This window comes from Cyprinus carpio, chromosome A7, assembly GCF_018340385.1.
Source record: "Cyprinus carpio isolate SPL01 chromosome A7, ASM1834038v1, whole genome shotgun sequence".
NCBI lineage: Eukaryota > Metazoa > Chordata > Actinopteri > Cypriniformes > Cyprinidae > Cyprinus > Cyprinus carpio.
In genome coordinates, this window is record NC_056578.1 from 29283251 (window position 1) to 29296493 (window position 13243).

Below are 13243 nucleotides of genomic sequence, written 5' to 3' on the forward strand. Positions count from 1 at the left end.
AACAATTATTATTAACAATAATAATAATAAATAAAATTCTCTCTCTTGTGGCTAAGCAGTAACTGAGTGCATGTGATATACCTTTAGAATGTAAGTTATTGGTTACCTGCTAGCTAGCTACACCTCACTGACATTGAATGCTGGCCATTTTCATTTTCTACATCATCATCCAGCTCTCTGTCAAAAAATAAGCTTAATAACACATCTTCAGTATAGCTAAAAACTTCTCATGGTTGACCTACCAGGTTTACTTGTCGTGTCAGCAATTTTGACTCATGTGTTATCCACAGACTTCACCCTCAATACATTTTTCAATGCCAAAGTGGCAAAAGTGCAGTTACGCCCTTTTGGCACCAACTGGCTTAGCATTTTCAGTGTTAAGTCTTTTGGTTTCTAATGAATAACTCCTAAATTATTATGAATTCACGTGTGTCATTTAGGTATTAGAATATATATATATATATATACATATATATATATATATATATATATTATATATATATATATATATATATATATATATATATATATCCCCCAAAATGTCACACCCTTATGGTTCTCACCCCTAGTTATGTCTATATGAGTCTATGTGTCGTTATGAGTTTTCTGAAAAACTGATCAAAATTAATTGAGTTTATAGGTTTTATGATAATATATCTGGCAGTGGGGACAGGAAAAAAAATTCTGACGCCATTGGCAGATATTGTTTCTTGTTTTATGCAAAAACTCACATCATTTTGATGTGTTTATCAGAAAACAATCTTGTGTTATTTATTTGCATGCCCAATTTTATTTTAAATAAATTAAAGTGAATAGAATAGAATAGAATAGAATAGAATAGAATAGAATAGAATAGAACAACACACTATTACACATGCTAAAACTAAAGGTGTAGTTCACTTGAAAATGAAAGCTCTGTTATCATTTATCTCACTTTTTGCACCTTCTCTTTCTTACACTGAAAGTGAATGGTTGTCATTCTGCTTGGCATTTTCTGTCACATGGAACAAAGTCATATGATTTTGGAACAACATGAGCTGAGTAAATGCTGAGCCGGACAGACACTGTATTTTGGGGTGAACTGTATCTTTAATATAGGCCTGTGTGATCATATAGTTTGGCACATTGCTCTCAGGGGACACATATTGAGGGCTATTTTTAGTCTGGTAATAATAATTACTTTGACAATTAAAAAACTGCTCTCATTTTAGACAATTAAGCTGTTTTTTCTCTTGATTGAGAACTTTTATTACTGATAAAATTATAAATAAAATCTATCTATCTATCTATCTATCTATCTATCTATCTATCTATCTATCAGATGTGTTCGTGGTAGGAAAATGAAATAAAAAAGAGGCAGTAGAAAGGGAAAGGAGAGAGATCATCATTTGGTGCAGGCTGTGGTGTTGATGAGGACACGCATGAGCTGAGTCCTCCACACCGGCAAACTGTCCTCACGGAAGAGGCACTGTAACCGCCTCACGTAGCCTAATACCGAATCGCAGTTTCCGTGTGCCGGTGATGTTCATGGTTATTAATAGCCTGCCGTGGTCCTCCTTCGGTTTCTTTGGACCATTCAGATCACCAGATCAAATGCGAGTGCGCAGTTTTTGAGGTGACAGTACTAAGAAGATTCATTTCATACGACTCAGTTTGAACGCAGACCGGAACCGGAGGCGATGATATCGGAGCCGTGCACATCTTGTTGAGGATCCATCTGAACTCGTCCTCAATGGTCACCTTCTGTCCGAGCCTGTCTTTCTGCTTGCTGCAGTCCGCATCGGAGGATGTACGCGGAGGGAAGCACGCCAGACACTGAGCCAGACGAGTGCCAGAAGAAGACATCATGCTTCTCCAACATCAAAATATTCCTCATATCAGAATGTTGCTTAATGTTGGCACAGGGCACTGTAGGAGCCTATCTGGTGAGTCGAGCCATTAACACACGCAGCTCATACTGCGTACGTACTGTATGTGGATGACATTGACTGGTGTCCGGTACGCATCGCTTATCTTTTCCCTAAAGTGAAATAAAGAGCATCATGAGGCAGGGCTTCTTGCGTGTGTATCGCGACTGCTTTATTTCCACATGATTTAGAGGCGCTATAATGAAAAATTATCATCAGTCCAGTGAGTGGCCTCTCTCTCCTTTCCAACATTATGTACATCACTGGCTCAAAAACAAAATAATCTCACCGACCGATTACCTTAATATTTTGTCTTTTAGCCACTTGTGCACATAATGTTGGAAACAAGAATTTGTCAGAATGATCCGATCTTATATGGCAAGCTGTTTTGTCATTTATTCCTTAAAATATGATCTATATTTGTGTTACTGTTATACTAATTTTCTAATTACTATAAGTAATCTTATATTGACTAGTACTTTTTCAGTTTCACTGATAACTTTTTAATTAATATTCAGTAGTGTCTATAGGCCCTGACTGTGACTGTGAAACTATATAGAGACAATATTACTTTATGGAATTGTAAATATGGACTATTATTTCAATATAAATTACTTACCTTTTTTTTGCATGTTTATAACAATTTTAATCGTTTTGTCATTTAAATTTTATATTTTGTTTTTAGAGTGACTTTGATGATTTTTTTTTACTGCATTTACAGTAATGTTCATTAATATGCACCATATGACAAAAAAATAGAAAATGGTTGCTGTTAAATTTTATTTGGGGGGCTTTGATTCCAATTCTTTACTAGCATGTATTTCAGTTGTTGTTGGTACTTATTTCAGTTTTTTTTCTTTTTTTTAATAATTATTCAAATAGCTTCCATTAAGCTATATATTCTAGTTTACCTAGTGTCTAGGTTGTTACTAACATATTTAATTGAACTAAAGTAGAAATTGAACTAAAGAAATAAAATGGTGATTCTAACTAATCATTGCATACAAGAAAAAAGGAAATGTAACTAGGTAAAACATAACAATTAGGCTAAGTACTCTGATAAAAGTGCCAAACAACAGAAATCAGTGACAAAAATGTGTGATTTATTGCCAGTAAAAGTAGTGACTTGTTAAAAAAAGTACTAGTAACATAAACAGATACTATTTAGTTTAATGGAATAAAGATTGAAATGGTCTGCCCTAGTCTTCATTTTAGCTTTCAGTACTAGAGAAAGATGCACACAGTCACATTACTACATGAACGTATTTACTATGTAGGATTGAGAGTAAAGTGATTTAATTGATTTGTCAATTTCTATAGCGATGACTTACCTTGTGCTTTAACTGAGGTATTTAATATGGTATGTACGAAAGGTGACTTAAATGGCACATTTTTAAAACACTCAAAAAACATAAAACACTCAAAGTCCAAGTATATAAAAATTAACAATTTGTCAACACTCATATGGATGTTTACATTTGATCTATACCTTCAATACAGAAACTATGTTCTCATCAAAATCTCACCAATCTATTCTGTTGTTTAAGATCTCTAAGCCACAACTGAAATATTGTGAGTTTTGAATGTGGATTTTTCATTTAAGGGACATTTTTGTGATCTGGTGTCAGTTCAAAAGTGCATACTCATACAGCTTTGTAACAGTGCATTGTTTCTTTATATTTTAGGTCAGTGTCCTCACCACACTAGAGCGCCGTTTCAACTTGCAGAGCGCTGATGTGGGTGTGATTGCCAGCAGCTTTGAGATTGGCAACCTTGCCCTCATCCTATTCGTCAGCTACTTTGGGGCCACGTCTCATCGGCCGCGGCTGATTGGTTGTGGGGGCATCGTAATGGCACTGGGGGCATTACTGTCAGCGCTGCCTGAGTTCTTGACCCACCAGTATGAATATCAGTCTGGAGAGCCACGACCTGTGGGACAGGGACAGGATGTGTGCTCCAATACTAGTCAAGCAGGGCTCTCTGATCCTAGTTACATTTGTGGAAATAGAACCAATACCAACATGATGTACCTGCTGCTGATCGGAGCTCAAATGCTTCTGGGGATTGGAGCGACACCCGTACAGCCTCTGGGCGTGTCTTACATCGATGATCACGTCAGACGAGAAGACTCTTCTCTTTATATTGGTGAGAGTTATCTGCAAAACACTTTTTTGCATTTTGTACACCCCTCCAGCCCTATCAGTGAGGTTAAAGTGCAATTTCTACAGTGAAACATCATGATGGACTATGACATGGGGGTGGGGGGGTATCAGTTCTCTAGATGGCCATCTGCCAAAACATTTGGGGGGGGGTTTCACATCCCTATATTGTAGATGCCAGACTCTGCCAGTAGTACATATATTTTACTGCTAGGTTCAACTACAAATAAATCAAACATGCACACATTATAAACATAATTTTGTTATCTTACCTTAATTAGGAACAGAATTAATAGTAGAGTGACGGGTACTTGGTGACCAGGGGTAAATGGATACATTTTGATTTTACCTTATTGAATGCATTATTAAATGCATTTGTTAAAATAATTAATAATTATTATTGCAATAATAATAATTGTTTTTATTAGTATTTTAAATGGTTTCATTTTATAGGTTTATAGAAAATGAATAAAGGGGGAAATGTATTATTTATTTATTAGTTAAATTGGTTCTACTTTATAATTAAGTAAAAATCTATATATAAAAAAATACTCCTGTTTTGCAGATCACTGATCACTGAAGAGAGAGAGATTATTTTGTAACACTTTACAATAAGATTCAGTTAATTAGTATTTATACATCTTTTGTGAACGTTAGTAAATAAAAACACAACTGTTCATTGTAAATTAAATTTTAGCTCAGGTCCATTAAATAATAAGAACAGATACAAAGTTTGATTTTAATAATGTAAATAATAATGACGTAACAATTAACAATAATGTAAATGTGGATATTAACGTTAACTAAGATTAATAAATGCTTTAAAAGTATTTTTCATTGTTAACATGTTTCACATGTTAACTAATGTTAACCAATTTAAAGTAATACCAAAAAAAAAAAAAAGTATTGTATATTGTTGCTTCATAATGCTTTATATATAGAACATTATTGTAAAATGTTACAGATGCCTCAGAAGGGCACTACTTGAACCGCTGGAAAAGCGTCTGTAAATGTGCTGGTCCGGTACTAAAAAAAACACTACAGAGTATTGTTGTTGTTTTAGGGCATATCATGTAGCAGTACGGTCAATATCCTGCCGTTGCAGCAATTACAGCACTTATTATTATTAATGATTTATAAGCCACAAAAGGTTGTATCCTTAGTGCATTAGCCCTCTACTGCTTCCTGGAGGACTCCCTGGCAGAAAGCTGTTGTATGAAGATACACAAACAGCATAGATATTGCACATGGCTGGAATATCAGCTGTAGTAGTTTAGATTTGGGGCGACCTCGCTTGGGAAATTTCCATGTATCAAGCCTATACCCATTGGTTAAGTGTAGTGCACCATTGTCTTAATCTCCTGTTGCTATGTTAAGGAGTAAGCAAGAAGCAATGATGATGGTCTTCAGTGCCTGTTTTTTTCTGCTGTGAAGCTAATGTGTGCTGGCTGCTCTGTCATCCCTCAGGCAACTCTCTCTCTCTCTCTCTCTCTCCCTCTCTCTATTCTTCTCACTCTCTTTCTCTCGAACTACGACAATGATTCTCCATGTATTTGATACAAATAAGGAACAGACTTAAATGTCTTAAAATCTCCTGAAATAAAACCCTAGCATTGAAATTGATCAGTGTATGACTATTGTAGTCAAGTAGCTTTCCACAGGTAATTAAAGGCCTGATGTGAAGATAGTTCTGAATGTGTGAGGTTTTCCATGTGTGCTGTTTCCTTTCCTGCAGTGTGTCTGATGTCTTTGCATTGAGCTGACTTGTCCGTCTATAAGCATTAATGTCTGTGCAACCCATGTGAGCTTCTTTCTCTCTCCCTCTTGCGTCTTTTAATCCATTTTAACCTTTAAACTGGACCTGTCTCTCATTTACGCATTATGTAAACTAGCACAGACATAAACATCCTGTTTGGGGACAGTCATTGCTGGTGGGCATGATGAAATCAAATTATTTAGCTGTTTGATCACAGAAAGGCCTATCTGTTTTAAGTGAATTATCCAGCGGCTGTATTCATACAGAATACCAGAGTAAGAGAACTGATCTAGGATTACATTAGGACTGACATGCATGATCTGAGATGCTTAATCAATTTCATCCAGGCTAATGGATAAAACTAAAACACTTTTTAAGATCAGAGCAAAGATACCGTTACAGACCCTTCTGCCCTCTTAACTTTACAGCAAGGAGGTGAGATTCATTCTTTCCATAGTAAAGGCCCGTTCACATCAAGGATGATAACTATAATGATAACTATAATAAAGTTTTAATAATCATTCTAATTCTATGAGAAAAGTCCACACCACAAATATACAATAACGACACAGGAACAATATCATTGGAATCACTTTCAGAATGATTCTTTCCAGCTGATGAATAAAAAAAACAAACAAAAAAAAAACCAACAGTAACAACCAATCAGAATCCTGTTTTTAAAGAGCTTTAGCATTTAAAGTGAAGGACGACATCTGCAGCACACTTATAATAAACATACTTTTATTACATGGCTCTCTAGAGTAGCTACTTGGTTCTGATTGGTTAATTGTGCCATCCAGTGCTTTGATGTGCCTAATATTGACTGTAGTCATGGCAATGCCATAAATCAGACGGCTCTTCCGGGTAACTGAAACTGGTCTCTTGCATCACACCACAGACTCGTCCATTCTTGTTTCATACAAACTTAACTGGCATCATCTTGTGAGGATCTCACTATTAACATTACAGTTATATTGTTGCAGTGTTGCCGATTGTTGTATGCATCATTTTTAAAATTATAAAATAATTTAAACTCAAACCAATATTTAATTGGGTTGGTAATATTTTTTTTAAAGAAATTAATACTTTAATTCAGCAAATATGCAATAAATTGATCAAAATTGACAATAAAGACATTTATAATCTTCCAAAAGATTTACATTTCAAATTAATGCTGTTCTTTTAAACTTTTGAAGAATCCTGAAAAAATATGTATTACAGTTTTTACAGAAATATCTACAGGACAGCTGTTTTTAACATTGATAATAGTAAGAAATATTTCTTGGGTATTATTTTGGTTTTGCCATCTCAGGAATAAATTCCATATATATATATATATATATATATATATTAATATTAATATATATTAATAAATTCCATATATTAATATATATGTGTGTATATATATATTAATATATGGAATTTATATATATATATATTTATATGTATATGGAATTATATATATATATATATATATATATATATATATATATATATATATATATATATATATATATATATATATATATATATATATATATATATATATATTACTGCACTAAACAGAAAATAGTTAATATAAAATGTAATGATATTTTACAATATAAATGTAGCACATGGTGCAAATGCAAATGGTGAGCATAAGACACTTTTTTCAAAAATATTAAATAAACATTAATTTTACCAAGCCCAAACTTTTGAATAGTAGTGTACAGTACTTATTTGGTAATATAATGCACAAGAGAAGTACAGTCAGTCGGTCATTATCGCAAAATAAATCCCTTTAGGATGAAATAAGATTATCCCATCTGTTGGGTCTCATTATCTCTAACATGTTCATTTATATTAGTATCTGGCTATTTGTGTACTTCAGTGTTCTCTGTTAATGATTAGCTGTGCTGCTTCTGTGTCTGGACAGATAATTACTCACCGAAGGGTAAAACAGCTGATGGTACAACCTTTACCAACACATGCACAATCTATATGTTGACTACAACTCTTTTGTAGTAGTTTGGCCAAGACTTTGCATGAATGGATATAATTTTCTTGTATAACTTCTTTGACTCTAGTATTTTGTATTGCATTACAGGGATCTTATTCTCTACACTGGTATTTGGACCAGCCTGTGGTTTTATTCTTGGCTCTCTGTGCACCAAAGTTTATGTTGATGCAGTCTTCATTGACACATGTGAGTACCGGCATCAAAAATGTATACACTGAAATATGAACTTTTTTGTAGGTGACTCTAGATAAAAGCATCTGTAAAATCAATATATGTAATGAAGCACGGCGTCTCAGTAAGTCTGTTCACTCCTAACAGCCACGCTGGACATTACTCCTGATGATCCACGCTGGATCGGTGCCTGGTGGGGCGGCTTTATCATCTGTGGCCTTTTCCTCTTCCTCTCCTCGCTTTTCATGTTTGGGTTCCCGCAGTCGCTGAATGAGCCTGGGGAGAGCCCGGGAGGTGAGAGTGAACAGGCCATGCTGCCTGCTGAGCTGGTGCAGGAGTATGAAGGAGTCAAAGCCTCCGATGACCCAGAGATCAACACAGGCCTCACCTGCTGCCAGCACCTGCAGGGTGAGAGAGAGGGCAAGACAGAGAGAGTCTAAACACCTAGAGGTCATGCTTTAGATTTTATAAGCAATCGTATATAAAATAATCATTTTCTTTGATTTGTTGCTATTGTTGTCAGTTTATTACAGTAGCTTTAGATCTAATTTTAGTGTGGACAACAAGACTGATCTCTCAAAATGCTGTATAGGTTTTAATTTCGACAGTGATTTTTAAACTGGTCTAAGGAACCGCGAGGGAAATAAAAAAATCCATCCATTTTCCAAACGTCCTATGTATGGTCGTGTGGATGCAGGAGAAATAAAATATGATATCATTAAAATATTAAATTACATTATAATACCACATTTACATAATATTTGTCAAACGTGGCATGTTAAATTAAGATATTAATGTGTCATGCAATATTTTTTAACACATTCATTTATATTCCTATTGTTTTATTCTGCTGTCTAAAGAATGGATAGAAATTATTCACAATTAATTGCAGGGAAATTTTAAAGACACTATTAAACATAAAATATATTTGAAATAATTTGTTTTTATGTTGTAACCCTATGCTAAATATACACACACATACAGTAATAAAAATGTATACACTTTCAGACTAAGTATTTTCCACACACTTTTGCCTTCACTCTGACAATATTTAGGTTCTTTATAATCTGTAAGGCCAATAATTTGATTTTAGAAAGTGTTGTCTTTATTATATGATGCTTAGTTTTAATTTAAATGGATCTTTAAATATATACCATTCTACAGCTGTCTTTATATTTTAGTGAAAGGACCCCTCAGAAGGGGGTCATCAAATTTGAAGATCCTTGACATCAATAAATTGAAACACCTGGATTACAAAATTCTCTATGGGAACTTAAAAAAGTCTTCTTTTTTTTCCTGATCATCCACTAATATGAGTCTAATTTCTTCTCAGTTATCCCTAAAGTGACTAAGCATCTGCTGTCCAACCCGGTTTTCACCTGTGTCATTCTCGCTGCCTGTATGGAAATCGCTGTGGTGGCTGGATTTGCTGCCTTCCTAGGGAAATATCTCGAACAGCAGTTCAACCTCTCCACGTCCTCCGCTAATCAGCTCCTAGGTGGACAAAACATTTTTATTTTTTAAACTGCACGACAAACAATCAACTCATAAAATGCTGTTTCATACGAAATGCAAGTAACTGAAAGCTGCCTATCAAATCTGTGTGTTTTCAGGCATGACAGCAATCCCCTGTGCTTGTCTGGGTATTTTCCTGGGTGGGCTCCTGGTGAAGAAGATGAATCTGTCTGCATTAGGGGCTATTCGTCTGGCTATGCTAGTCAATATCATCTCTACGGCCTGCTACGTCTCCTTCCTCTTCCTTGGCTGTGATACGGGACCGGTCGCTGGGGTTACCGTTGCCTATGGCAACGAGTGAGTAGAGCGCTTCACCATAAAAGCCTCACACAAATTTTTAATCATCCACAACAATTGGCAATAAACACAGACACTTAGAGTATAAAGACTTTTGTGTTCACACCATAAAAGCCCTAAGCTGAATTGTTTGCAGCATTAATTTTACATTTTTATAACTCGACTGACTAAACTATGAATTTGAAGGGAGCATGCCGTCCTTCCCTCATCCCATATTCATTCTCTCCATTTAGGAGTCTAGGTTCATGGGAGCAGACGGAGGCCGCATGTTTGTCAGGCTGTAATTGTTACACGTCTTCTCTGAGCCCCGTTTGCGGCTCCAACGGCATCACCTACCTCTCTGCCTGCCTGGCTGGCTGCACCAAAACCGTGAGTCTCCCCCACATCCATTCATATTCATACAGATCAGTAAACTTAGACATACATCAGCTTAAATGCTTCCTGGGGTCATAGTAGTAAGAGGCCTTATGGACATGCTAATTTTTTCCTCTTTAAGATACATCAGTCCTCTTTGTTTCAAACCTCCGGGTCTTTTTTCACTGGACGGTCTCTTGGAAATCCCCAGAGCAGCACTTCAGATCCATCAGGAAGCATGCACTCAGATCTGCTCTCCCTCCTCTGTTTCTCAGAATCTGACAGGCTGTAAGTGCATTGGCCATGGCGACGGGCCTGGTACAGCCATGCCGGGGAAGTGTTCCAGCCCAGGCTGTCAGCAGGCCTTCCTCACGTTCTTAGCAGTTGTGTGCGTATGCAGCATGATCGGAGCAATGGCCCAGACTCCATCCGTCATCATCCTGATCAGGTAATGCTGCTGACACCCTTTGAATCATTAAAAAATGATGTGGAAGGTTTCATGAGTTTTAATCAGTCACATGACATCTGCAAATCATAAAGAACTATAATGTACTAAACTAGTTGTTGTCTGTAGAACTGTGAGCCCAGAGCTGAAGTCATACGCCCTTGGAGTTCTCTTCCTGTTGCTCCGGCTGCTGGGTAAGATATTTGCATAACAAGTAACACCTACAGTATCTCTGCAGGATAATTTTACAGTTTGCTTACAGTTATTTTAGGCCTGCGTCTATATAATCTTATGGTTTGGTTGATTTCAATTAGCTTATATAACTTATATATTTTTTATTATTATTTTTTTTGAGTCGGTTAGATTCTTATATGATTTTTAATTAAGTTTCTTATGCTATGTTCAGACTGCCAGCTAAAAATCTATTTTTTTGCATCTTCATATGGGTTTTTGAAAGCGGAAAAAACACATGAAATTAAAATTTTCAAATCTGACTCAAACCACATTTGGATGAGGTTTGAAATGCAATTCCAGTCAGATTTGTACAGATGTGTCTCAGTCTGGATGCTCTGGCTACTCAAATCAGATTTCAAATGGTCTTTTGTGTCACTCAATATTCATACAGTGACTCCATTGCGGAGTTTTCTTGTGTGACAGAGCGCGACTCGTCAGGGTGCTTATTTGGAGAGCGAGATAAAGCACCTAATTTTTTCTGCATCCCTTTTAAAAGCCTTGTCACATTTATGGTACACCTACATCGTTACCAAAGCAACCCGTGCAGATAGGCTGGTTATCTCTGGACACACAGATATGATCTGATAACTAGCAATTAATAATGAAAAGTTTTTTATTTTACTAAATTTTAAAAAAAATATGATTCATTCTCATAATAGCAAAGCAGAATTTTCAGTAGCCATTACTCCAGGCTTCTAATAATCACTCTAAAATGCTTATTTGTTGCTCAAGAAACATTTCGTATTTTCATTAGTGCTTAAAATTTTATGGAAACTGATATATTTTGTCAGGATCCTTTGAATAGAAAGTTCAAAAGAAATCATTTGTGAAATTACATTTTGATGACTTTAATGCGTCCTTGCTAAACAACATGTTCATTTTTTTCAAAACAAATCTTACTGATTTGCAGTTCTTTTAATACCCTCTTGAAGCACATAAAGGCAAATTCTTACATAAAAGCAAAAATCGTACCTGTTCATTTGAAATAATTATTAAAACCAAGTACGATAAAGACATACTGACCTCTATTTTCCATGTTCCAGGTTTCATTCCTCCACCTCTGATCTTCGGCATTGGGATTGACTCCACCTGCCTATTATGGAGCTCCGTATGTGGCATTAAAGGGGCCTGCATGCTTTACGACAACATAACCTACCGTTACCTTTACGTCAGCATCGCCATCGTTCTCAAATCCAGCGCCTTCATTCTCTATGCCGTCACCTGGCAGTGTCTGCGTCAGAACTACTCCAGGTACATTAAGAACAGTGAGGACTACTTGACCCCAAGCCAGCTGTTCGCCTCAAACCTCACCCTCGACAACCTGGGCAAGGACATTGCACAGAACCCTTCCAACCGCACCAAGTTCATTTACAACCTCGATGACCAGGGCTGGAGCGAGAACATGGAGTCAGCTTTATAGTCCCACCCCAAAGAGGGCCAGCCAGCCTATATGCACATGATAATTTACTCTCATATCGCTTTTATTGAAAAGAAAGTCCATATATCAGCTGATTTCTGCACATTCCCGCTGCCTGGGAGAAATGGGCACTCTTTTAGTGTATCCAGGGTGTTTGAACTAAACAGAGCCAAAAGAATTTGACTGTTACTGTAGTCAGGACGTGTATATGCTGGATATATGATATGTGGAGATGAAACACATCCATTATATTAGGGGATGTGCTAGATCGCAGTTCCAAAACTGAACAATTAATCTTCCATCAGTCAAAACTAGCCCCAGCTTACATATATGAGCACCTTTTTAGGTTTAATTTTGGATGGTCTTTTTAGCATTTTTTTTTTATTTTTAAGAAATGTAAAGAATATTAGCATATAAGTTCTATGAATATTAGCTAATATGTTTACTTGAATATTTGTGAGGCTATGGAAATTTCTGTCTATTTTTATGGTGGGTCTTAGAAAGCTTGGTGTTATTTCGTAATATCTCCTCTGTACAGGCATTAGACTACTAAAAATGTAGATACAAGTGCAGAGTTCACACACTTCATGTAACCTATTAATCAACCTAAATACATAATAGTGAACAATTTAGGCCCATGTCTGTGAAAACGTATAGCTTGAATAGACAAAAGGTTCATTTGTTTTATGAGGCCTCGTTATCTGTCACCTGCAGTGGTCCTGAAAAACATCTTAACTAAAGCAACATGCAGCATTAATAAAGTAGTTGTTATCAAGCAGAGGACACTGAAGGACGGAAGGATGGATGGATTTATTTAAATGCATGCAGGTATTGCACGTTGATGCATCAGAGCAGGCGCATGGGAATTTTAAGAGATAAATGGTTTTGGTAAAGGGAGACATTTCCTTTCTATTACACCAGCATCTTCTTAAGTGGTGTTTTATAATGGTATTACGACGCCTTGCATACTTTTTTCTTCCAATCTG

At 36.1% G+C, this 13243-nt stretch overlaps 1 protein-coding gene across 1 annotated transcript; it reads left to right on the top strand.

The window, feature by feature from the left end:
• The first annotated feature begins 1372 nt into the window (after positions 1–1372).
• On the top strand, positions 1373–12638 carry LOC109093860 (solute carrier organic anion transporter family member 3A1-like). The gene is made up of 10 exons (XM_042760744.1): positions 1373–1925; positions 3593–4052; positions 7912–8010; positions 8143–8403; positions 9329–9493; positions 9609–9807; positions 10041–10176; positions 10437–10609; positions 10736–10800; positions 11884–12638. The coding sequence occupies exons 1-10, from the start codon at positions 1788–1790 to the stop codon at positions 12258–12260; spliced, it is 2073 nt and encodes a 690-aa protein (XP_042616678.1). The 5' UTR covers positions 1373–1787; the 3' UTR covers positions 12261–12638.
• The last annotated feature ends 605 nt before the right edge of the window (positions 12639–13243 follow it).